Here is a 26642-nt window from a genome sequence, read left to right as displayed (position 1 = left end):
TGGTTCTGGAATATCTGCAGTGAGGGAGACTTCACACCCTTTCTCTGGGCAACCTGTTCCAGTGCCCTGTCACTTACACAATAAAGAGGTCCTTCATCATGTTCAGGTGGAACTTTCTGGGCATCAGTTTCTGCCAGTTGCCTGTTGATCTACTGGCTGGGCTGAGCACCAACGAGCAGAGCCTGGATCCGTCCTCTTGCCACTCACCCTTTACCTACTTTTACACATTAATGAGGTCTCTCAGTCGCCTCTTCTCGAGGCCGATCAGGCCGAGCTCCCCCAGCCTTTCCTCGTAAGAGAGATGCTCCAGAGCCCAGATCGCCTCCGTATCTGTCACACACCGGGTTCCCCTCGGGCAGCGCTCTGGGGGGTGCTGTGGCAGCGCAGCCCCTCACGCCGCGCAGCGCCCGCCGCCCCCTCCGGAGGGCGGAATCGCTCCCTCCCGCCCTGCCCCGAGCGCCGGGACAAAGGCGGCGGTGCCGCCCGGGCGAGGCGGGGCCGCGGCGGGCGCCGCTCCCACCCCGGGCCGGGCTGAGGCACCGCCCGGCTGCTTTATCCGCCCGCCGTGGGTGGCGGCCGGCGCAGTGCGCAGGAGAGCGGGGCGGCTGCTCGGCCGAGCCCCGGCACCTGCCCGCCCTTCGCCGGGAGCGGCGCGGGCCTCGCCGCCGGTGAGTGCCGCCCCCCCTCAGGGAGCTCCCCTCGCCCCGCCGGAGCCCCCGGCTCAGCGGATCTTCCCTCCCTCCCTCCCGTCCCCGGCTCCCGCGCTTGTCTCCCCTCGGGACTGGGATCCGCTGGCGATCTCGCCCCGCTCCGCCTGCCCCCGGCTCGGTGTCCCCTCGGGGGGAGGCCGCGGAGCTCTGCGCCCCTGTCAGCCCGCGACGGGGGAATGGTCCGGCTTTGCTCTTATTACTCACTAATGGATTTTTAATTATCCTTCCCTCCTGTTCCCGGAGCAGCGGCGTTCGGGGCGGCGGGTGCTCCGTGCGCTGCTCCGTGCGGGCTCTGGGCGGGACCGGGGACAGAGACCAAGGGAGCGGGGAAAGGCACCGGGGACAGCCCCGGAGAGCAGCTTTGGGCTCGGGTTAGTTTTGGTTCAGCGAACTGCTGCCCTGCTCTGTGCGAGGCTTGGTTTCCCACCGCTGAGTTGTTAAGAATTCCCCCCCCTCTACCCCCCGCCACGGGTTTCTTGTTCTTCCCCGTGATAACTTAAAAACAATTTGCTTGTGCTAATTGGCAGCTTAAAGAAAATATGTTTAAGTAAAGGTTTTGTAGCCGTTCGCTGTTAAACTTTGGATGTGTGGTGTACCTGACGGACCGAGGGTGATGGGAAGCACCTGCCTTGTGCCTCCTCTTGGCTTTCTGACTCTCTGCAATTCCACGTTACCATTGGAAAAGCTGTCGGTGTAAACAGTAGCAGATTCTAGTTCAAAATACTTTTTTCCCCCCTCCCTTCCCCCGTCAGGTGCTTTTTCCGTCTGGAGGTGGTAAGCATGAGATGGCTGGTGCTCCTTAAGATCTTAATCTTAGGTGGTTCGGGCGAGGTTTAGTATGTGCAAAGAGAAAACACAGCCTTAAAAACACTCCCGGGATTTTCAGTAATCCAGGATCTCAAGGGCATGTTTCCTGAATAGTTTTTGTTTTAGTGTGGCAGCGAGAGGAGGTTGCTGGAAGTGGCGCTCTGTTGTGCTTGGTCCTGTGCATGGGTGTAGCAGGAGATGATTCCTGCGGTAACAAGCATGCAGATGAAACGGGAAAGAGATTGGGGGGGGCTGTCTTATCTTTCCAAAGATTTTGCAAGTACTTTAAACCGTAACAAGTATCAGATATGTAACAGCTATTTCCTTTCCCCTTCCTTTTATGAAAGGCATAGAAGGAAAAGACTTTTTTCCAAACCCTTAAGCTTAAGTCTTAGCTTTAAAAGCTTTTGCAATTTCTGGCTTAGGCTAATAAAAAGGTATTATTTTAAGACTTTGCCACAGATCCTTGACTAATGCAGCATTGCAGATGGACTTCCTTGTACAGGTACTACTTTAAAGAATAATGATTGTGGTTTTTCTCCTTCCTTTGCAGTAATTACTGTTGTATAAGGGGGGAGCTGGTGTTTAAACAGTAAAAGGGGGGGAAAGTGAAGATATTAATTATTTCTCAGAAATGGAATAGATTTTCCAGCAGTGTCTTTCTTATCAAGGATTTACTATGGAAAGTGAATGAGTAAAATGAAGTTTTATGACTAGAAGTGCAAGTAATGCCTGGCATTGGAAAGGAACAGGGAGATTCTATATTGTGTCTCTGTTTTGTCAGTAGTAAAACTCCTGTCCTCTGCTAGTCATAGCTGCTTTTTTTCTGCATGCCTCCAAGAGAAATATTAACCAAGAATGTTGGCAGAGGGGTTGCTGGTTGGATATAGTAACTGGAACAACTTAACTCCTGAGCAGTTGACAAGTCTCAGGCTGACTGACCTTCTAAAATACTGGAGCATGAAAATAAATGAGCATATGAATGTGGCTTTCAAAGCCAGCTAGACAGGCTGTTACTGTTACCAAGTCCTCCCTCCTCTGTTTTTTTTTTAATTAAAAAATAAAAGCAAGTAATTTTAATTTCCAGTATAACTAACTGCTTAAATATATCCTTTTCAATTGGGTGTGCACTGATTAAACCTGTACCAAGTAAAGTCCAGGGCAAGACTTTACTGCTCTGTTTTACCAGTGCTGTTTTCAGCTCTGTTTATTTTGGGCAGGCAGACCTTTATGTACTTACATAGGAATGAAATGTCCATAAATTAGTTGATTTTTAAAGTAAACACCTCTGCTTTGTGCTTCAGATGACGTCTGCCTTCCTTCTTATACCAGCACAGCAGTCACAAAAAGAAACATAAGCAGCCTAAAATCCAGCTGTGACAGTGACACAGCCATACTGGGGCTGAAAATTATCTTGCTGTCTTAAATGCTCTGTAAAACAGGATTTGGCTCACCATTGCTATGACTGTAGCAGTAGTTACATAATGAAACCCTAAACCCCAGCGATGCTGCACCTGTAGCAAGACAGAAGTTGGCTAATTACAGAGGCGTCTCTGCCTGAAATTGTTTATGTTCACTCGATGTTTCTAAAGTGTTGGCTGTCACAGATAGCACCGCCCTGATGTTAACAGGGGAGATTTGAAAGGAGTAACTTTAAAAGAATGGGACTCTTTCCTTGTTGAAATTTGCATAAGGGCATTTGAAGTCAGAGGAGAGCTCAGCCATCACCTGGATGTGTTTAAAACCCCACATGATACTGGACTAGACAGCTCTGGGTATCACACGCAGTTCTCCCACTGAGCAGCTACTGGTCATCAAATCTCAGCTGGAGAGGACCAGTGAGAGCCTGATGGTTGTCCTTGGGTCAGACCTTAATCTGAGGAAAGGTAACTACTTGTCACTGGCTGGAGTTTTATTTTTGCTTGGGGCAGGAAGGGATTCTGTTGGTGTGGGAAATGTGAGCACTTCAGGGATCTTTGGTGGTTTAATCCACAGTGTTGTATATGAACCTTTGCCACTGGCCTTTGCTTTGGGCAACAGGATTCAGTGAAGCTGTTGTGGATGTAGTAAACTGAGAGCAGAGTTTACTTACAAGGGAAAAGGCAAAGACATGTGAAAACATGCTTCACAGTTGCTTTTTTCCCCAGATAAATTGTCTTGAGGGTGGACCAGCACTCTTAGCATCATCAAATCCTGCATTGGTATTCCACTATCTGCTTTAAAAGAAGCAGCGTTTCCCAAACGCTGCAGAGAGAAGGATGAGGTACTGACAATCTAGGCTCTTGTGCTGACTTGGTTGTCTTCAGCAGGTAACAAAGTTTCTAAAATATAGGGTTTCAAAAAAAGTAAAAAAGCTGTTCTTGAAAATCTAGAAAGACCAGTTAAGAATGCAGCATGGTATGGAATCCTCTTTTTCTGGTATCTTGAGGCTTGGATTAAGGTGGTCAAAGGTGTGACCTTAGGCATTGTTTCTGAGCAAAGCATGATTTGGAGAATTCAGTGAAGTAATTGAATTATTACTTGGGCGATGAAAATGTTGGTTTGTGATTGTTTCCTTTCTTTTTAAGTGGTTGCTACATCTAATTTGAGATCCAATTCTCCGAACCATTTAAGCGTGTGATGAAATGTCCCGGTGAAGTCAGACAGATTTAAGTTTTACTGAATTGGTGCCTTGCCCATCTAGTTCTTTTAAAAACCTGTGTACACAGGATTAATTATTTCACTGTTGGCAGCTCTCACAAATTCTAGCGCAAGTTTTATGAATGACATTCAGTGTGTTTCTTGAGGCTCCAGCTTCCAGATTTAGAGGACTGAGAGAATCTTTGTTTTTAGCTTTAAAACTAACGGATTTTGTAGCTCTCCAGCCTGAAGAAGAAAGTTTGAATTGTCACAAGCGCACCACAGAAACCAGAAAGTTTAAAACAAAATATCAGTGTTGCATGTATTGAATTCTGGGAGTCTTATGTGGTTGTTATCACTAATTCCTTTGGAAGTAGTTGCATGTCTTGTCATGGGCTGCCATGAGAGCACCTTGAGTTCATACTTGGCTAAACATTTTTCCATCTTACTTGTCACCTATTCTGAAAATATCAATCAGCATTGATGTCTAAGGAAGTATCTATAAAAATGCTGTTAGCCTGGCTTTCATTTAGAGGACCATACTGTCATAGTCTCTGTGTGTGTATTTTTTTTTTCTTTTTTTTATTAATGGTCAGCATTTCTGTTTGTCTGACCATACTGTGATGGCATTCTCTCTCTAAACAAGGGCAGGAACATTTCCTGGTTACTGGATGTTAAATGGCCGTGACTGTTTCGGGCAGATAGGATTTTTCATGAGGAGATAAAATGTGAATCATAGTAAAATAGCATATTATCATAAGCTTCCACACTTATGATATGGAGAAGAAAAGTCAGAATTTAACCATGTTGGACAACCCTGGTTCCTAAACATCAAGTGATGTTAATTGTTACTTAAGTGTTGTTTTGACTCTTTCTATAGGAACAAATTTACTGTCTGATTCTGGGTTTAATGCGCTCAGCAAAACCTCTTTGGCCATCCTTTGTGCTCCTGGAGTTTACGAGGTTTGGCCTTTGTAGGCAGTACTGTTGCTTAGTCTATTCTTCTACTAGAAAGCTTAAATATTATATATCACAAGAGTAGGACATGGGTCACCTCTACAGCTCAAGGATTTACTCTGTATTTCATATACTGAAGAAGGTAGGAAGAATTCAGTTGCTGATAGCTCTGAAGGAGGAAATGTGTCCACCATAACCATAACTAACCATCAGTTAGTTTTGAGGAGTTTGGAACAGCAGTGGCTCAGTGAAGACATGTCGTGGACCAGCTGGTTTTGTTTAGCCCTGGTCTTGTACAGCAGGTTCAAAGGTATGTTGCAGGAGCACTTAATACAAGGAAAAATTCATGAGGTTATTAGACACAAATACCTGGCCTGTTTTGGGAAGCCCTGTGGTCTCCTGACCACAACACGCAGGAATCTGAATGAATTCCTGCTCTCCTTTGCCTTGTTTTACGTGCTCTGCTGCCAACTGTCAGAGGCTGATAGAGATACAGGTCTCTAGTCTGGCCCTGTACCATCAGTTCTATAAACATCCCATGTTAACACATCAGATGACCACAGAGTATTTCCAGATGTTTTTTCCAGATGCTTAACTCTCCAAACTCCACCACCACCACAGAGTGCAAGATGAGTGACAGTGTGCACAGAGCCGAGTGTGGCATTGCTGTGTCTGCTTACAGCTGACAGATCAAACCAACCTTGAAGTTCACTGGCCAGTTCCTCTGTTTCAGTTGTATCAGTGAGGAACAGCTGCTTAAGAACAGGCAAGGTGTATGTGATGCTCAGAGTACGGTTGAGGCTTAGAAATCTATCTTGAGAAACATTTCGTGCAAAGAGTGTTCTAGAAATTGTGTGTATGGTGAAGGGGACAGACTAGCCTTGTGCCCTTTTAAAAATGTATGATAATTTTGTAAATTTTGTCAACTCACCTTAAATCTATTTTGCAGTTAATGGCATGATGCTCTCTGCTGGCTCTTGGCTTATGTAGCAGTTGATTTTTTTAGCATCTAAATGTCTTGCACTTTTGTGGGATTGATCTCTTTGCCTATGAAGCTCATCTTCAAACAAGATAGTTAATAAACAATTTTTTTCAATCTCCTGCTACTATAGAAACAGTCCCTTGTAAATGCTAACAGTGAGCTTCAGCAAAGGAGTAATCTTAGTCAGCAAAACTATAAAAATATCCTTTTTGGAAGGACAGACCTCACCTTATCTTTGATGGCAACTTAATACATTCTGTTTGAATTATGTGCCTGTGTCAAAGCAAAATTAAATCTTTGGAGGTGAAATTCAGTGGTAACTTCAGAATCTTTCAATTTCCTCCTGCTACCCTCTGATAAACATGCATGATATGTGACTTTTATTGTTTTAAATATCTCATGAAGGCTACCTCCAGTGTAAGCAAGAAGTGATTACTTTGGCTGATAAAATCACATCTGCCCTAAGATGTCTTTTTGGTTTAATATTTGGGATCATCTCTCCAAATAGCATTGTTCCTGTCACACTTCTGCACTCCTGTGTCATGGTCTGGTATTTTTTTATTATTAATCCCTAGCAGTACAGGCACACATCTCTTAAACCAAGCTAAAAAAATCCCCACTACAATGACTGAACAACAAATCCCATTGCGACCAACTTTCATATTTAATGCATCTCCGAAGGTCAGGAGGAACAACTGCCTGTCATCCTGCTGTTCCTGCTCTCTCTCAGCACAGTTACCTTAGTTTTGAACCCTTTCTTGTTACCTTGGCAATCCTACTGAAACAGGCAGGGGGGTCTGGAAACTCATTAGATTCTTGACTGTTTCTATCTTAAATATTTAAATTCGTTCACATAATAACAGGGGACATAAAAAGGGTGAAGGGACTTCAGTGTTAGGCATAGTTAGGAGGGGAATTTGTCTGTAAAGCAAATGCTGTATGCATTGCAGCAGTGCCAGTCAGCCTCACGTCAGCTCTAGCTGTGCTAGACACTGTACAAAGGTGTAGGAGTTTCTCAAAGCACAAAAAAAAACGGGAAAGAGGAGAAGAATTAATGTATACGAATGGGTTATGATCTTAATGGCATGTACCCTTGAAGTGTTGAAGATGACGTGAGAGATAAAAAGGAAAAAAGATCTTCCCCCACACCCTTTCTGCAGGCTCATGGGCTATTGCACTGCTCCCAAGCTCTTCTGAAATGAGTAAAACCCCCAAAGAAGCCACAGCTTCCAACACAAAAGCAGGACTGGTGCCATAATTCCTGATACTGGCTCTTGTGTGGGCAGCTCTTTGGACCAGTCGCTCTCCCTGCCTTTAGTAATTGTTCAGGAGCTTCATGAAACATCTGAGCTGGAGCTCCAGGAGGAGTAATGGGAGGTTGCTTTATTTGTTGTTATTTAGAACTTGTGGCTTTAAAGTTTATTACTACTGAACGTGGGTGTTCCTGCTGTCCTGGATGCAGATAGCCCAGCATGAAACTCGGTCCTGATTATACAAGGTCTTGCTGTTGGAAAAAGAACAATACTCCTAAATACTTCTCCCTCAAAGTTTGGGCCTGTTGACTGGTTTCTTAGTAACTTGGATTAATATCTTCATGTGATTAGTCTTTAAATGTGGATCTTCTCTACGATATCTATTGTAATCTGCAGCTATGACCTCTCATAATGTGGTCTTATAAAATGTTCACAGTTTTGGGTATAAATCTAGAAATCTAGTAGTCTATAACAAATCACTGAGGGACTGAACAAACATGGTATGTTCAGTTTATATGGGGGACAATTGGATAAAAATGGGTGCTGCAGCTTAAAAGTGCTGATGAGAAATAAATAACGTTTGCCTTATGGTGGATGTTAGTAGGAGTACTCACTCCTTTGCCATCTGAACATCACCTTGAAAGTCATAGGATGAAATCTGAAGTCAGTGGGAGTTTTCTGTGAATTTCAGAGGTGTCTAGATTTCTTCTGATAGTCTTCCCTTCTAAAAATTACATTTTTGTGTGTTTGTGTAGGATTTCAGAAGGGTCAAGATTTTCACTGATAATGTTGGCTTCTAAAAATGACGTATTTTCTTGTGTGGGTGTGTTTGCGTGTGGCTGTTCAGCACCACAGGGTTTGTTGTAGATGGAGCTGCTGTTGCAGAATGTGTTCTAGGCTTGGGCTGCTCTTTTTCCATTTATCCTTCTGCCTGGGTATGCAGCAGCCAGAGGTGCAGTAGCTGCCTCAGTGCTCCTTTGTCTGTCTGTCCTGCAGGTCTGAAAACCAAGACCACAAGCATGTTTCTACCTCTGTGTCATCACTTAAAGCCCATCATGAGGGTGCTTTGTATCTATTTATAGCTGAAGTTATTAATAGAGGGAAGGAAGAATGTTCCTTTTGTGTAAAAGCACGGCTAACTCTTGATCATTAGACCTAATGTTCACAAGAAAGGCCACCCGATACTTTTGTTGTGGCAATCCAGCGCTCTGGATTGTGGATGTGCTTCCAAGACTCTCTGGACTGCAGCCCAGCTACACTGTGTGGGAGCTTTCCCACAGGACACACGTTGGTGCTGCGGCGTAGGCGACGCACCTCTGGTAATGTCATAGCCCTCTCCTGGGAGGAGGTGATCAGCGGGATGGAATTGTTGCTCGGTATTGGCAGATGTTATCTCACTGCTATGAAACACTAATCAGCTTACCAGAAGGCTCTGGTTTCCCAGCCCTCAGCCCACAGCGGTGGGGAGCCAGGAGAAGTAATCCGATTGAATTGGAAATGCAGGCTTGACTCTGCTTCTCATGTCGCCTCTCGAACCATAATAAAGGGAGAAGCACTTGGGAAGCAGGACCATCTCATTTCATTGTGCAGTGTCAGGGTAATGGTATCCAGTTCCCAGCTGGCTGCGGATAACGTGGTACCAACTGTTTTGAGGAACGTGTCACTGCTGTTCACGGGTCACAGGCAGGGCGGGGGAAAAGATGGACTGCTAAAAAACAAGGCCATTTCTTGTTGCAAAGGATGTCTTAATGTATTGGAGCGAGAAATGAGCTGGGTTCTACTTTTTGCCTACCCCCTCTTCATGCTGTTAGTGCACTGAGATGACTTTTGTCTTTGTGTCCTTGAGAGTAGAGGAAAAAGTTCTACCAGAGTGTTTTGGGAGATGACAACAATTCAGAGCGGTATTACAGAACTGGGCCCTGGGATAGCTTAAAAAACTGGGGGCTTTTGCTCCAGTGAGTGCTGGTGCATTTGTCTGTTCCAGTAAGTGTCTTCCAAATGTACAAGTACTGTTTCTTTATGGCTGAGTGAAACAAAAGCTCTTTAAGCTTTAAAATGCAATTTGTAACGCATTGGTGCAAAAGTGGCACCAAGTTCTGCTCATGGATCTTTCACCAGAGGTAGGTGGCATAGAGCTGCTTCAGTAACATGTGAGTTATCTGCAGCAGTCTTAGGAAATGAACTGGGTTCTGTTTCCCTTGTGTGATCCAATAAGTAGAATTCTTGTGTAAAAGCTAATAAAGCTACTTGAGCTGGGCCAGTTGATATCTCAGCCAATGGGATTTTATTACTGTTAATGATGTGTCAGACTGGAAAACACAAACTGAATCTATAGAAAGATGTATGCAGGGTCTGTGCTTGTAGCTACCTATATACATCTGGTTTGGAAGCACACAAGATGGGGTACAGAACCTTTCTTTCTATCCTTTTTTCCTTTCTATGGATTTTTCAAAGTCACCCTTTTGAATAAAACTATTTTTTAAAAAGATGCCCGTAAGTGGTAGATGTGCTCCAGAGCATTAAAGATATGCCCTTTATTAACTTGTGTGGGATCTTTCTTTACCACTTATCTTCTGTTCCTTTTCGAGTATTTTAACAAGCAGATTTAAAGGTACCACATTGTTCTCTGTTTCCAGACATGAACAAAGCCACCAGCCCCACGTAACACGCTGACGGCTTTCTGTGCTACATCGGGACTGAGAAGCCAAGGAAGTGTGATGCCTAGAAATCTCCTCTCGGATTCTCCTGAAATGGCATCCCAAATCTCTCCAGAGCACGCACATGGGAGCATGGAGAGGGCTGGCAGTGTGGAGCATCGTGGCAGCCAAGCCAGGTGCAGAAATCTTGCCTTGGTAAGTGTTTAATGAGCCCTGTGCTTAGTGATACAGATTACATTAGAAGCTCTATTCACATCAGAGTTTTTGTTTTATCAAGAGTGATTTTTCCCGTTTCTAGTCCTGAGTGGTTGCTTGTGGTCTTGGTTGTTTAACTCAAAGGCCAGAAATTACTTCTGTACTTTGTTAAAAGAGCTTGTTATTCTGGTCTGATTGTCTCTGAGAGCTTGGAGAGTGCTCCTCTCCAGCCCTTCCTCCCTGAGAGCCGGGAATGGTGGTAAGGAGCAGGCATTACACTGGGCTGCTCGGTGCAATCACCCTCACTGGGGCACAGTTTGGTGCACAACTCTGCCCTTGCTTTCTTAAGTAGCTTGTAAAGGAACTTAAGCATAGTGTTGGTTCTACACACTGTTTTTTGCTTAAGCTCTTTGTTGACACTCGTGAATAAAGGTCTCAGCTTATTCCACCTTAATTAGATGAGTAACAAATGCATCACCACAAACAAAGCTGTCTTCACATCAGTGAGTATGAGTGTGTGGCCATTTAAATCGTGTGTGAGTAACTGAGGGAGTAGGATGCACTTCTGCATTTTTCCCAATTAGCAGGGTGAATCAGGCACTGAACTCAACAGTAGGCTTTGTACTGTGACAGGCTAAGCCTAGAAAGCAAGTATGGTTCCTTCCAGATTTTTTTTTTTATCATCCAACCATTTGAAAGGCACCCATTTTTAATTGAGGAAAGAGCACTCTGGTAAACACGCCTTCCCTAAATGCAAATCTAAATCTCTGTCTTGCCTTAAATGTGGATTTAGGCTTTCCACCTCTTTGCCCTCCCTGCCAGCTGCCTTTTAATGTAGTGGTTTTCTGTGTAGAAGAGTAAGTGGAGAAAATAAGTTGGCACCTCTGTTTATCTATGTACCTCAGAAATGCTCAGTGGTTTTGTGCTACTTTGTGAGCTTTTTGGCAGCTGGAGGTAACTCTAAAGCTGTTCCCTTTTGGTTGTTTCTACTGAAAATACAGCTCTGTTAATATGATGCTGTATTCTTCAGCTTGTGTTGCTGGTTAAAACACAAAACAAGTATTATGAAATTTAGTTCCTTAACTGTTTCTGATCTGCTCTAGAAAACATTTGTGAAGGGTCAGGGTGGGGGAGGTCAAGAGCCAAGTACACCATTTGGACTCAGGTAGTTAGTGTATGTTGTTTATTACATGAAAACTGGTTGAATCTTAGAGAATTACAGTGTGAGTGGTACTTTGTTAAAGAATTACAACTTCATTTTATGCAGAATTACAAGTTAATTTTGTTCATTACTCTAACATTAGGTTCCCAGGTTATCACACTAGTAGTCAATCATGTTTCCATGGGGTTTATTCTTAGCTGCAGTAAGCAGGAATGAGGCTAGACATTTGACAAAATCAGTATTGAATAGCAATGCTATGTATAAATCAGTCTGTTTGTACAGTCTCATCCTGGGTCTGCTGTGTCAGAAAATGACGTAGATTCCCTTAATCCAACTGGATCTTGCCATGTGATAACCCATATGATGATGCATCAGCTGGAATTGGAATCCCTTCCTGCTCTGTAATGCACTAATTTATAGATGGAGTAAAAGTTGGCTGCAGATTTAGGCAATTCCCATCAGACCTGTGTGTTAGCAGAAGTTGTTCCAGGAGCCTTTAGTTTGTCTTGTTCGAGTTTGTGCAGTGGAAGAAAGTGGAGCTGTACCAACAAGTTAATTCTGGTGCCACAGGTCCCCTTCCGTGGTTGTTCTTGCAGCAGTAGGTGGCATGTCCAATAAGGATGACAGTTAGCATGTGTGGAATAACAGGTTGGGGAGTGCAAACTCTTCCATATATGCAGAATTTCAGTTTCTGAGTTTGAGAAGGGGTCTGTGTTGAACTGAATATTAAAGAAATTCTGCCTATTCTACCTAATTGCTGGAACATGCTCCCAGAGGTGTTAACTTCTTGCCTCTGTAGTTTTGTTATAAAAGTTCAGAAGATGCAGAAGTTCTGGTGGCCTAATGAGAGGAAAGGGATAGATGACTTTGTGTAGGCAAATAATTTCTTACTATACCAATTCTGAGAAAGGAAGGGGTGTATTTTCAGGCACACCAGACCTTCATAGCCCTGAAACAGAAGCAACTACAGACTTATCTGCCTCTTCATTTATCACTTTCCTGGGTCTGTTCACCTAGAGACACAGCAAAGAAGGTCAGGGTCGACTTTGATTTGTTTTGTTTGTTTTTTTGCAATGGCCTTGGAAAGGAACGGGGTAGCAGTGCTTCTTATGTCAAGCCTGTACTGCTGCAGGTTTCTTCCTACTTGATTATAAAAGAACAAGCTCTTCTCAGTGTCAAACTGCATTAGTCACTAAATATAACCTTTGTATTGCATCTGTGGAAGTCAAACAAACCCAGAGATGAGATAATGGGGACAAACACTTGGACTGGCCTGAGCCTACACTGACTGCTCAGAGCTGGTTTGACTCTTGGCTGGTTGTGCATCCTGTGCATCCCGTGTCTGTGCTGGCATTGCTTGCTGTGGAGCTGGTTGTCAGTTTAAGAATGACTAGGACATGGACATCAATTGCCACGTGCTGAAAACGTCTTAAAATTCTGTGTGTGTGATTCTTCCCTGTTGTCACTTCAGTTTAATTTTGCCGGATTTCTCAGCTGCTTTTTACCTAGGCCATGGTGCTTTCAGCTGATCTTGGGCAATTGCAGACCTTCAAGCCAAATTTATTTTTTTTTAAATGAAAAGCAAGGTGCTGATGTCCTGCCTTGATTGCAGGATAATTTTCATAGAAATGATGGATTTATGCTGCCAAATCTAACACAGCAGATGGACACTGTTTTTAGACGGGAGGAATGTTTGCCTTGATATTTTCATCTCACACCAACGTTTATAACCATAAAGGCTGTTATACATGAGGACATGAATTTGCATGTATATTCTGGTTTCTTTTTAACAAAGGTGGTTTCCATACATCTGCTTGGCAAAAGCATGAGAGAAGTGTACCTTCTCAATACATGGGATTGGTTGCACTATCCAAGGGAGAGGGTAAACAAAAACACTCTGTTCTTGGCAATTCTGCCTTCCAAACCCCATTCTCAAATGACACTCCCTGACATGTGGTATAAGAATTAACTTGCCATGAAATACGGTTGCAGCAATTTAAGGACACTTAATTCAGAGGTAAAACTAGGTCTTGGCTTTTTTTGAAGCAATTTGTCTTGTTCCATTGACTGAATAGGCACAGATTGACTTCTTAAGAGCCAATCCTTCTCTTTCAGTGCTTCCCTCTGGTAATTGGACTGGGTATCTATTCTCAGCCATGAGTAACTACTTTAGTTTCTAGGTGTGGATAACATGCTAGGACAATAGTGTTACCTGTGAAAACCATGGCAGAGGTGCTGGTCGTACCTGAAGGGAGCTGTGCTAATTGGAACTGCACTAATAATAAGCTGTGTCAGTGCCTTGGATCTGGTGCTGCTACTTCAGTGCTTTCTGTATCTGGACATGCCTTACTGAGTGATAGGTTTGAAGGATAGTGAGTTCTCATTATTCTCAATGGTCACACTCTGAGTTTTTCATTTTATCTTATTTTCACCTTTGAGTTAGACAGATCCTCATTTAGTGCCACCACCACTCTTTTTGGGGCAGTGGTGACCTCCACAGTTTGGTCAAGTGACTGTTTCACTTGGTCACTAATCAAGTGGCTTAAATTGGCGGATGGCCATGATTCCAAAAAGATGTTTTGCTTATTCTGTTTGTTATTTCTTCAGACCAGCTTCCTCTGTGGCTCTAACAAGTTGGTACCCAGTCACTGGAGCTGGTTTGTCACTACTGGACACCTTGTATCATACAGGTGACATTTTGAATGTTGGTTACATAGACATGAAGAACAAGTATCTTCTGAGTAGTCTGAGCTGGTTCAGTGTCTTGTTTCACACACTCAGCGTTTAACTCAGGGCTGACCTGATTATTTTGTAGTTATGATGTCTCTTGTAGCCTAAAAATTAGTTGTTATGACCTTTATCCTTTTTGGATCAGTACAGATAATTTAAATACACCAGACCTGGCTTTCTAAGTGCACCACGTTACTATCTCTTTGTCCCAGCCTCTCTGAAGGGGTCCAGGGATTCCAGGGTGGTTTTAGGGCTTCTGGAAGAGGACAGATTGTGTGTCTGTTAGCCCACTGCTGCCTTTTTCTCACAATTTGAGTGTGCAGAATCCTGTCATGCTGAGATGCACTTCAGGTATGTTCAAGGGAAAGTGCCGAGAAAGATTCCTTTCATAAAAGGAACGTGTTTTTCCCTCTTGACACTGATACTCCACAGGGTTTGCTGTACTATGAGACCTTTCAGCATGTCCAAGTACTTTGCCAAATAACAATACACAAAAAATGAGAAGAATTCTTATGACTGTTTGATGTTTTGTGTGGATACAGCTGTAATGGGGCAGGTGGAACCCATTCCTTACAGGGTGTGGACAGAGCTATGCTATGCTTTATCCACTTGAAACTGATGTTAGTATGACCTGGAAGCTGTATGCCTTGGAAAAATAAGAGCCTGACTCCTAGCAAGGAATGACCTTGCTGTAAAATGTGCTAGTGAGAATATAGATCTTGAAGGCAATTTGTGCTCTATGCAGGAACTGCATCATTCTGCTTCAAAGCTGGATCTGGTAGATAAAGGTTTTCCAGCAGATGGGCAAGTCTGCTCTTTAACCCACACTGATAGGCATTCCTGAACTTCCAAGGTGTTTTCTTTGTGCTCCACTACTTTTCCTGATATACTTGGATTAGAGTTTCTGTCATGTGAAAGCCAATTTCCACTTGTCTCGCCTTCAGTGCATGTAGGGAAGATTTGTTGTCTGTGAAAAGGGTGGTCAGCTTTTTATATATTAAATTACACACAGGGCTGCCTCTGCCCACCACCCATTCATTCTTCCCTGTTTTAAATAAAACATACTCCATTACTTCAGCCATCCTGTGCATCTAAACTCTCAGCACTCCTTGCTTTGCTCTGGACCCAGTCCAGCTTGGCTGCATCCTTTCCAAAGTTCAGCAGCTGAAGCTGAACTCTGTGTTCTGAATGAGGATGTGCTGTCATGTCATCACTCTGGTTAATATATCCCAGGATGGGCTCTGCATACCTGAACGGCACCTTTTTCCCTCTTTATGGCACTTAAACTGAGAGAATCACAGATTACACAGGTACCTTGCAGTAACTTCATCTCAGCACAGCTTCTTTATTCATCTGGGAGTGCATTTTTTGAGGGCCATTTCATAAAATCTGGGTATATGACATCTCGTGCTTATACCTATCAGCCAAGTCAATAACCACCTCATGAGAAATGAAATTGGTGTGAAGTTATTTGACTTTTTGTAAAAATTATGTAGTGGCTTTTGCCTGAAATTTCTCCCCATTTTTCTGAATGTTTTTCTAACATAGAAATTAAAGGGAAAAAGAAATTACAAGCTGATCAGCCTAACTTTTGTTTATCAAAGAGATGCTTTCAGAGTTTAAGCAGATCTTCAGCTTGCTTTTTAAAAAGTAGGTTAGAAGTAATTTAGTCAGTTTATGACTTTGGTTCATCCAGTTTGTCTTTTAAATACTGGTAGATAATTTGTTTCCTCACTTAGGACCTATTGATTATATGGTTTGCTACCTATTATGAAGCACACGGGTACAATTATGCTCATAAACTGAAGAAAACAACATTCAGTATTATAGTCTTCTTCACCAAATGAAGTGGTATTATCAAAATCATCAGCTGGTGGGTTGTAGAGGAAGCGCTTTTTGACACAGCACACAATTACAGCGTGGAACTCCCTGCCACAGAATGCTGTGAATGCCAGTCATTCCCATGGGCTCAAACAGTAAGACAAATTTGTGCTAGAAAAGCTCATTAAGAGCTATTAAGTACACAGATGCATCTGGGAAGTCCTTAAGCCATGAATTGCTGGAAACTGGAAGGATGGAGGGGAGAAAAATATATATCCATCCAACCTACAGCAGTGCTCTTCCCCCTGCAGCCCTGCTCCCCTATGCTGTGTGTTCCTGGCTGCTGAAGGATACTGAGCGAAATGGACTTTTTGGTCTGATCCTGTATTATAGTTTGTGTTTTCTGTAATGCACTTGCTTCCAACTCAAGTACAATCCATTCTGTCTCCCCTTTCTGTAAATCTAGTCAGAGGTCCTTGCCTTCTGTGCTAAAGGTTTTGTACCTGTTCTGATACTGTTCCTGCACACAGGGCTGTCCTTTGCACCCCTTTTTTCTAACAAGTAGAACTGCCTTGTCATTAACAGGCTGTGGCCCAAGTGGTGCTACATCAGCCTTTCTACTGCATATTACAATTGTTTGCTCCCTTCATGTTTTGGGGTTTTTTTGTTTGTTTGTTTGTTGGTGGTTTTTTTTGAGAAGCATCCAGTCATTTCTCTCCCATGGAATTGTGCCTGTTCTTTGGCACTGCCAGCTGATTGATAAATCAATTGAATCTGGTGTTCTGTTATTTTGCTAATTGAAGTTAAGGTCTTTAGCAGTTCTCAGAAGAGTGGGGTTTTTTTCTTTTTTTTAAGCACTGCAGTTGTCTTGGGATTTCCTGTGCTATTCTGTTCCTGTCAAAGCTGTGCTGGTCTTAGGATTCTAGGTCTAGTTTGATGTTCTGAAATTTCTCCAAATGCATGTCAAAAATTGTGGGCCTCTGATATTAAGTTACAGTTTTGGACAGGTAGGAAAGGGATCTTTTCTGTGAAACAGATTCTATTCTTCTTTTATTTTCTCTTGCTTCCTTATTTCTTTTTTTTCTCTCTTTTATACCAGACGTTATCATAACAGACTCTTTCCTATTTGGTGTAAGCAGGAAATGTTTGGCTGCACAGACAGCTAAAATATTAATGCCAGCTGAGCATACTCAGCTATTTCAGTTGCTTGCATCCCAAATTTCTTCTGTCCAAACAGTCTTTTTAATCCTCCTAATTTAATTTAATTTGAAGCTGAGGCAGAATTTTCAAGTTTCAAATTTCGACTGTCTTTTGACAGGAGTTTTAAAGTCTGTAGTGTTAGGTGTAGGTGAAATTTAGTTATGGAAGGTGTGTTTGTGTATCAAGAGTAGGGAGTATATGGAAAGTATGAGATGAATAACTCAAGTAGCTGAAAAGACTTTTCTTTGGCTACTAAAAAAACCCAGATTCATCAAGGAGAAGGGAGGCCTGGAAAACCAGCCTGGAAAGAATATGAACTGTTCCAGTACTTGGAATATATGAAAAATGAACTAATTGCAAATAGACTTGGTAACCTTAATTAAAACTGGCACCTGTTAACTAAAAAAAAAAAAATTCCTCCCATCCCTCTGAAAGCTTCACTATAATACAAGTAATACAAGTGGGAATTCTGTTCTCAGACCAGTGGTAAATCAAGTCACTGCTTGCTTTGCATCTCTGAGCTCCTTTGGTTTGACCAGCTTGAGTAGGTTTTTTTTCACTGTGCCTGTGTGTCTAAAGTGGGATTGTTTCCTTGTCTGGCAAACTGAAACATGCCTTGCCTGAGGGAGTTTCTAGCCAGACTGGATGCCTTGCATCTCAGCACAGCGACCTGACCTAACACTGCCCGTCCTCCTGAGCTGTTGTCTCTTTTTTGTTGATGAAATGTGCCATTGGTCATCTTGAAGGGAAGAGATGGAAGTGCTGACAGAGATGGGGTTGGCCTTTCACAGCTTGGTGTGCCACTTACTACAGATGTGTTCACAAAGGGGTGGTTGCTCATTTCACATCCTTCACCTAAAGGGACACTGCTCATTTCAGCAAGATCCATGAGGGATGGTAAGTCAGGCAGAGCTCTCCTGCAAATCTTACCTGGCATGGAAAAGTGCTCAGTCTTGCAGCATAGAAAGGGATGGAAGGAAGGGCTGCTGGCAGTCTTTGCTTCTCTTCACATACTGTTTTGCTCAGCTCTTGATCAAGCAAGTTAAGCTCACGTGGGAGCAGTTTTTTTAAATGCACAGTGTGGTGCAGTAATTCCTGTACTGTGCCACGCTCTAGATCTGCTGCCACTGAGAATTTCTTAAACATAACCCCCTCTTTTTTCCTTTGCCTGTGGAAGTCTGGCTCTTGCAGTGAGCTCACCCTCCACAAAAGGTTCTTGGAGTCCTGTTCAGCTCCAGCTCGGGCCTACCTAACAAGGGCTCCTTTCCTGTCATTCTCTCGCCTACTAGACATAGCAGTCCTATGAGTATTTGGGTGGGGAAGGAAGGAGATTGCAACATCCATTAAGGGGAAAAAAAAAAGGAAGGCTTGTCTGTCTCTTGCTTTTCAAGTGCAGCTGTAAAACTTTCCTTGGCCTTTGAAAGCTCTGACATGTGGTGGGTGCAAGCTGCAGAATACGTCAGCCTTTGAAGTTCATCCCCTTTAAATAGGCATTGGCAAAGGGCATCCAAATTTTAGCTTTTGTAGCAGTTTTGCTGCAGTTTTGGTACCAGTTTTGGTACAATGCGGCACGTTATAGTTCTTCATCTACAGGCGTTACTTTCCTACAGAGGTTTGTTTTTCTTATTTTTAATGCTGAGGATGAGGATAAAAGCTTTGTTTGTGCAGGGAGTTAACAGGTAGAGCTGCACTCAGGTTTTTTTAGTCTGATCTACTGTAAGATGATCTGAACAGGCATGGTGAGTTTGAAGCAAGTTGTGCTGCCCTAGCAAGAACATGGCTCCTCTTGGATATTTGTACTGAACACCTTTATGTATTTACCTAAATTCTCCCAGCCCTCCATTGAGAAGTAGCCTTTTCACCTTGCCCGCACATGCAATCAGGTGTCCTTGGAGAATTGAAAAGTAGAGATGAGAAAGGATACAAAGTCTTGTATTGCTTTGCTGGTGCTTCTTGTGAAATTACTGACAGCAAAGTTTCCAGTATATGCCTGGCAGGGGGGAAATTCAATCCAGAAAAGGGAAAACCTCACTTACATTTCAACAATACTTACTTGCATTCCAGAACTTACACAGTTCTCTTGGGAAATGTCTTTCCTGTATCCATTGTCTTAATGTAGTGCCTTTCTTAATCATTCTTTGTCATCTCCAAGCTTCTGGAAAAGTGAGTGTTTCCAAGGGTGGAGGGAAAAGAGTTAGGGCACTGCTGCCCAGCTTCTCATAGTGATACTGTGTTAATCAAGTTAATCAAGAGCAGTGACTCAGAGAAAATGAAGACTGGATAATCCAGGTGATTATTTCTCACTTCTGTGGTCTACAGGATCGTTTCCTGCTAAAGAAAATAGCCCAAGGCACTATACTTCCAGGGAGCACATGGAGCACATCCTCATATTTAGTCTTAATTTTTCCTTTCTATAACTCAAAGGTAATATCTTTAGAAACCCTCTCCCTCCTTACTATTACTTCTTTGTAATCTACCACATAACTCTGGATAACTCATGGTTTGTAGTGGTAAAGGCACTTGTCAGCTCCAGCTCTGCCTCTAGAAGCCAATCCCATTTTGGACTACATCAAAGTGGGAATCAGCCCATTTGTTGGTCTGTCCTGAGTGCACTCTTTCCCTCCCCCAGTGCTGCTCCCCAAGCCTTGTCCCTGAATCTGACACAAAACTGATTGGGTATTTTAAAGGATATAATACTGGTTGCTGCTCTTTTAGTTTTTTAATATTTTTTTGTCCTCTTGCATTGTAGTGCCTCAGTGCCTCTTTGGGAAGGCATTAATCTTTCTGTTTGTTTTTTTTTTTCTTTTTTCCCCCCATAGGATGATGAGAGCCTGAAATACTTAACTCATGAGGAACAGGATGTTCTTATGTTCTTTGAGGAAACCATAGATGCCTTAGAAGATGACTTGGAGGAGATGGCTCTACGTGACAGTGGCATCCACTGCCAGTCTCCAAGGTCCACAGAAGAAAATGTGTCCAGTCACTCAGAGACTGAAGATATCATCGACTTAGTGCAGTCAACACCTGAGAGTAGTGACCATGAAGGCCCTTCTAGCAGAGATACAGAGCCAGGTAGTTGTATTTCTTGCAAGGGTGGGTTTCCCTTTGATCTATCCCTAACCTATTCCAGTTCTCATTGGAAACAGCTAAAGCAGTTCTGTACCTTCCTTACTACCTGAGGATGAATTTGTTGCACATCAGGAGCTCTAAGGACTGTGATTTTCATTTGCCCTGGGGTTTCTGAAATTCTTGCTGTTAGTATAATATTTTTTTTTTCATTTTTCCTTTTCTCTCATGGAGGTCATGCATATAGTGAAGTTTTTGGACTGTAATCTCAGTCCTCTGCCTGGTGACTGAGTTGTCACTGTTGTGCACAGTCATTGCAGCAAGGCAGACAGTATTCACCAACCTGTTCATGCTCTGCTTTTCTCTAAGACCTCTTAAGACTTTCTCTAAGAGTTTTAAGGTGGCAGATTGTTTGCAGTGTTACTCTGTGTGGGACTGAAAGGCAGGCGATCCTATCAATAAGTTTGCACCAAGACACTGTATCAGCCAGTACATCCAGTGGGATGTAATGTGTCCTCTCCTGGCTCTTGTGATTAAAAAATAAGAACTGCCAAACTCTTGCAGAAGAGCAGCCATTGAAACCCAGTGAAGCAACGTGCAGAGTGTGAATGACAGGCAGAAAGAGGGCTGCCAGTGACTGCATTGTAAGTGTGGTGACCTGAGCTATAGTGTCGCCTACAAGATGCCATTGCTGGTTCAGTTATTGTTTCTTCTGGTAATGTGGGCTGAGTTTGAGTTGGAAAGTTTCTGGGGGAGGGGAGAAATGATGCTGAAAGAAAGCCTTGCATTCTGCTGTGTGTGAAGACTTAATGGCATCATTGCTGCTTTGTGTTTTAGTGTCGGATGCTCCCTGGAGAGCCGAGAGCCCCAAGCCAGCTGTACCTGCTGACCTTCCCCTGTATCCCCCTGCTCCACCACCACCACCACCAGTGTCTGAGGCACTTCCTCTTCCTCCTCCACCCCCTCCTCCAGTGCAGCACCCAAAATTGCTCCGCTCTGTGCCCACTCCCCTCATCATGGCCCAGCAGATGTGTGAGCAGCAGGCAGAGAGCAGGGCGCGCTTCCCCAGCGCCCTCAAGGACGGGAATTCGGACAGGAAGAAAACCCTGGTGGCCAATGGGGATCATTTTGTGGCACCAAAGCACCCTCCTGCCCCTGCACCCAAACTGCACCGGTTCCCCAGCAACATCAACATAACCAATGTCAGTGGCAAAGAGTTCAACGAGACGATTTCCAAAGCCGCCGTGAACGTCCAGGAGCGGCGAGCCCAGGTGCTGGCCAACATCAATGGAGGAGCTTTGCTGGCAGCTGAGCTGGAGGAGAAACTGCACAAAAGTGATTTCTTGTCACGTAACAGAAGTTCTTCCTTACGGGATCTCTCTTCCGAGCAAACACGATACGAGGCCCTGACGAAACTCGGCCTAGTTAAGGGAAAGCCAGCTCAGGACCAAGTGGACCATGCCCCAAGCACTCAGCGGGTTGATGTGCAGCCCAAACAGGCAGATGCTGTTACCAATGGATATAAAAACATCCATGAGGCTTTAAAAAGCGAGCCCAGCCCTTTCCTTCCTATGGGCAAAACTGTAACAATCAAACCAGAGGTCGCTCTTGCCACTAACAAGGTCATCAGCGCACAGCAGAACACAGAGAAAAGCTGTAATGATTACAAACAGCCTGCTGTAAGCCTGGACATGAGGAGGAGATCAGGATCGCTGCCTAGACCTTCAGGATTTCGATCCCAAGGGATAACGGTGAAGTTTTCTGGCCGTGGCTCAACAGAAGAAGCTCGGAGAGAGGCCCTTCGGAAACTGGGACTACTGAAAGAGACTGCGTAACGTGGATGGGAATGTTGTGGCAGTGGGAGGGAAGTCATGGCATGGCTTGGTGCTGGTATAGTCCCAACAGAATTGGGACCAGATGGATTGGAAGAAAAAAGGGAAAGTTCTCTGTTTCAGGCAAGCTGGGGAGATACCAGACACTGTGAAATGACCACTCGTGTTCATCCCGGGACTGGCACCACGTCTGGTCATGTACAGCAGTGGGGTCTGGCTCTCCTTCCTACAGAGATACTGAGCTGTTGCTCTTTGTGACTAAGAGGAATTTTATTTAATTAATGCTGGACTGTGTCAGGCAGCATCTCGTTAATGAAGTGTACAGTGCAGTATTGTTGTACATAGCGAAGTGAGCGGCGACTCTTCCTTCTGCTCTTTCTGAAGCCAAAACCAAGAGCTCCGTTTGTCTTGCCCACGTGTCTGTCTGTCTGTCTGTGGGAGCTCGAGATAATGTCCAAGCTGAAATTTCTGAGCAGAGTGACACCCTTCCATGACTTTTTTTTGTTGTCTGTGTTATCTGGCTTGGCTTCGTTCCCTCCCAGCGGTGGAGTCTTCTGCTCCCTCGCTCTGCGCGCGCTTCACTCCAGACTGTGCACAGGGTGGCTTCTGCTTTGACCTTCTCCTGGACAGAGCAGCCCAAGCTCTGAATGGGTGACTGCACCACTCTGCTGCTGCCCCTGAAGTCTTGCCTTTCTTCCCAGCCACCTGCTTCTTGGTCATGCTCGAGCAACCCATGTGTCCAGTGAAAGGCTCCAGAAAAGCCTCAAGGATGTGCATCGGTTTTCACACTGGCAGCCAAAGAGTCTCCTGACAATCTGTGACCCCACCTGTTCTGTACCAGGGATGGTCTCACAGCAGAGAAGCCATAGGAACAAGTTAACTTTGTACCAAATGCAAGACCCTGATGTCAAAAGTCTTGTCTTTTATGTTGGGGTTCCGGGAAGGAACTGTTACTTTTTGAACAGTAGCTGTACTACACTGAGTAATTGTAAGTTCTTTTACTTCTAAAACTGTCATGTGATCTTCCTCTAGTCAGAATCCTTTGTTCACAGCCTTATTTGATTCTGCCCTGCCAATCCATAACAAGTTACAGCCAAAATTCGTGCAGTCTAAGTGGAGTTACAGGAGGGCTGTGTGTAAGAGCATGTCATTCCTGAATGGTCCAAGTTGATGGTATTTTGCCTTTGTTCAACAGACATGCTTTTAAAGATGGTCCCAAAAGATATTTGTGTGTTGGTATGATTTTATTTTTTTTTTAATATGGAAACCTGCTCTTCCATGTTAAAACTCCTTCCCTTTTTGTATACCTGAAAACATCCAGAATAGCCACTTCAAAATCAAATGCCAAACTCCAAACCCTCTCAGTTTTTTTGTTGTTATTCCTCGATGTTTGAGTTTTTGGTGTTTGCTTGTTTTCTAAAGGGAAAAACTGACTTATTCTCTGCACTTTCTAAAGCCTCAAGCAACCCACTCCTTTTCCCAAGGAGCTGAGCAATAAACCTTGGAGAAGAGGAGGGGAGTGGCTATAGCAGAAACCGACACACCCTTTGATCAGGAGCTCTGCCATAACTGTGATAAACAAGTTTGGAGTTCTTGTGATAAAGTATTTCAAACTTGCTGAGCTTTACTTGTAAATGAAGCTGTCGTGAAGGAAAAAACCTTTGTGTTATTCTCAACCTGCCTCATAAGTTGTTTTTTTTTTCTTTTTGTGTTTGTTTTCTTTTTTTTTAAATTATCTGCTCACTGCTTTAATCTTTAATCGTGTTGTTACGGTATCTGGCTGGTTCTGTTATGCAGTTATTCTTTTCAGCCTTTTCACTGGGGAAGTGATCGTGTTCCTCACTGTGAGAGGCTTACTATACATAAGCAATCAGTAATTAAAATATGTGGCCATTCCTGGGCTGGCAGAGCACTTAGGCATGCATAACCCAACGTGAGACGTGCTGCTGGAACAAAACAGGCTGCTTGTATGCTGTGAGCACAGCACATGCTTGTTCTGCTGGGCTCTGAGTCTCCGGCCCTAAATCAGAAAGACAGGGGAGCACATAAAATCCATCCAAGCACGCGCTTCACTGCAGGCTGGCATGGAGTCCTACATGTGGATGATGAATCATAATTTATTAAAATAACCTGCTAAGTAAATTTAAATGTTTCATGACCTTTGTGCTTTTCAGTCCTGGTAAAAAGCAAATTCTTCATTATGGATGTGAAGTGTGTACAAAGCAATCTTCACATCTAATCATTCCTTGCCAGCTCCTCTTGGAGTTGTTTACAGCTGGGAGTCCATGCTAAGCAGACTGGTGGAGGGGGAACCCTGACACTACTTCATTGAAATTCAGTCCAGTTCAATAACTCTGTAATGTAACCCTATTTAAAAAAAACAAATTAGGTGTTTAATATCTAAATTATAAAGCTGCCTATGCTGAATTAGCTGGATCATGTTCTTTCATCCTTTGTGCAGGGCTGTGTCCTCAACTGGTGGGAAGTGAGAGTTAGATCTTCATTAGGTAAAGCAGTTTCTGCTCAGGGAGGACTTGGAACGAGGTATTCATTGTGGCCCTTCATTATAGCAAATATCCTACTGGTAAATTCTTCTCTGTGCCTAAAACTGTAGTAAGTAAAGCCATGTACTAAATGAAGTTAAGTCTAGCTGCTAATAACCTGTATATAAATTTAGCTCTATTTTGTGTATCTTGTTTTGTGTGTATATGTTGCTGTGATTCTACTTTTTTCCCTTTGTGTTAGAGGTAACTGTCTTGCACAAATCTGATAAATCATCCATTAAACTGGGATAAACCCAATGAAACGATGGCTGATGGGAGGTGGCATTTTGGTTTTTGTCACTCCATAGAGTGAATCCTTCTTGGAGGAGGGAGGTGACTTAGTGACTAATACCAATTTAATAACCTTCATAACCTTTCTTTTTGTAACTGTGGATGTGTGTGAGCCAGAGCTCAACCCTGGGACAAGAGGGAGGGGGGACAACAACAACAAAAAAAAGGATTGTGTCTAACAAGAGATGTGCATTCTTACTGCTGGGCAGCTGGAGCTGGGACCAGGGTCCTTGCAGGAATGAAGTTCATCCTGAACAGTGTTTGACTTAGAAAAAAGCCCCTCTCTCACAATGTTTGCATAATTAAAATGGCTTTTCCGAGAGGAATGTTGTATATGTGAAAGAAGAGGAGCACATCTTTGTTTCCAAGGCTGTTACCATACGTTAGTTGGATCCTGCTCAATGTTGAAGTCTTTCTTGTTGCACAGGTCAAAGTTCCCTGTTGGAGAATATTCCTCTCCCTCCCTTCTGAGCAGGTGTATCTGTGTTTGCTGCCTTTCTGACTTTGAAGGATTTCTTTATAAGTATACAGGTGTTGAACATTTGTCCAAATATCAGGTATCATAAGAGACAGAATAGAAATCGCTCTAGGAAAAAAATTATTTCCCATTTGCTTGAGCCACTTTTTTATCCCTGAGGTTGGATGTTGGTGGTATCCAAAAAGCAGCAGCAGGTGTAGCAGTCTGTCTCTGAGCTTTCCAGGGCTGCCTCAGGGCTCAGGTACATGTCTCAACCAGGTCAGGGCAGGTGGCCTCTTGTAATTGTGTCCAGCTCCAGCCTGGAGCCAAAGAGAGAGAATTTAACTTGGCTCAATCTGTAATGAAACTTAAACCAGGTTACAGAGCCTCACCTGTGCTCAAGGTAAAGCCTCACTCAGCTGCCCAGTGACTGCAGCCTTTCAAGTGGCTGCAGCTTTGGGAAGAAGCTTTTGGTGTTTTAACTCCTGAGCTTGTTTTATACACACACACTAAATTTGGGGCCTCGTGTGAAAATAAACAACTTCAGAAAGTGTTATCCACAAACGGGTCAGGGAAGGCAGGAGGCTGAAGGCAGGTGGTAGTTTTAGCCCAGCAAGTTTTCAGTCCTGTTTGTGCCTCAGCAGAGAGCACGTTCCAGCCCTCCTGAACAAGCTCAAAGTGTTGGGTGACACAGCTCCCACCCATTCTTCAGCTGGCTGTGTGGTCCTTGTCATTCCTGGCAGAGCAGGAGCCCAGGGAAGCACAGCTCAAACATGTGCTCCTGTCAGGTGGAGCTACAAGGGCAGAGCCTTGGAGCAGGAAGGCAGGGCCAGGACTGCTCAGCCCAGGGCGAGTAGCATCCCATTGATCCAGCCTGTCCAGATCCACCTTCCTCCCCTCCAGCAGATCAGCACTCCTGCCCAACCTAGTGTGATCTGTGACCTCACTGAGGGTGCACTTGATCCCCTTGCCCAGATCATCTGAAAAGATACTGAACAGGGCTGGCCCTAACACTGATCCCTGGGAGACACGACTAGAGACCAGACACCAACTGGATGTGGCACCAGTCACCACCCTCCCCATCCAGACAATTCTTAACCCAGCAAAGAGTGCAGCTCTATGAGCCATGGGCTGCCAGAGAATTCCATGGGAGAGAGTATCAAAGGCTTTGCTGAAGTCCAGGTGGATGCATCCACAGCCTTTCCCTCATCCACCGAGCAGGTCATCTGTGAGCAGGAGATCAGCTGGGTCAGGCAGGACCTGCCTGTCCCAACCCCAGGCTGGCTGGGCCTGATCCCCTGGTTGTCCTGCATGTGCTGTACGATGGCACTTAGGATGATCTGCTCCTTGACCTTCCCTG

The 26642-nt window shown here is 44.0% G+C and overlaps 1 protein-coding gene across 3 annotated transcripts; it reads left to right on the top strand.

Annotated features, from left to right (window-relative positions):
- Positions 1–574: 574 nt before the first annotated feature.
- On the top strand, positions 575–24801 carry PROSER2 (proline and serine rich 2). Of its 3 annotated transcripts, XM_027679556.1 has the most exons (4): positions 575–668; positions 9965–10180; positions 19913–20168; positions 20997–21994. In XM_027679556.1, exons 2-4 carry the CDS (start codon positions 10046–10048, stop codon positions 21992–21994), a joined length of 1389 nt encoding a protein of 462 aa, XP_027535357.1. In that variant the 5' UTR covers positions 575–668; positions 9965–10045. The 3 variants fall into 3 exon arrangements, with proteins under 3 accessions (XP_027535357.1, XP_027535359.1, XP_027535358.1); XM_027679558.1 differs by lacking the exon at positions 575–668 and having other exon boundaries at positions 9971–10180; positions 19913–20165; XM_027679557.1 differs by lacking the exon at positions 575–668 and having other exon boundaries at positions 10046–10180; positions 20997–24801.
- The last annotated feature ends 1841 nt before the right edge of the window (positions 24802–26642 follow it).

This window comes from Neopelma chrysocephalum, unplaced genomic scaffold (assembly GCF_003984885.1).
Source record: "Neopelma chrysocephalum unplaced genomic scaffold, ASM398488v2 Primary Assembly neopelma1_45, whole genome shotgun sequence".
NCBI lineage: Eukaryota > Metazoa > Chordata > Aves > Passeriformes > Pipridae > Neopelma > Neopelma chrysocephalum.
This window is presented reverse-complemented; position numbering and strand designations above follow the sequence as displayed.

What these genes read in the sequence shown, in the direction of transcription:
- PROSER2 (XM_027679557.1), top strand. Translation starts at nt 10,046, where the DNA reads ATGCCTAGAAATCTCCTCTCGGATTCTCCTGAAATGGCATCCCAAATC. An exon ending in GGTGCAGAAATCTTGCCTTG is followed by an intron (nt 10,181 to 19,912) that starts GTAAGTGTTTAA and finishes TTCCCCCCATAG; the next exon opens with GATGATGAGAGCCTGAAATA. An exon ending in CAGAGATACAGAGCCAGGTA is followed by an intron (nt 20,169 to 20,996) that starts GTTGTATTTCTT and finishes TTTGTGTTTTAG; the next exon opens with TGTCGGATGCTCCCTGGAGA.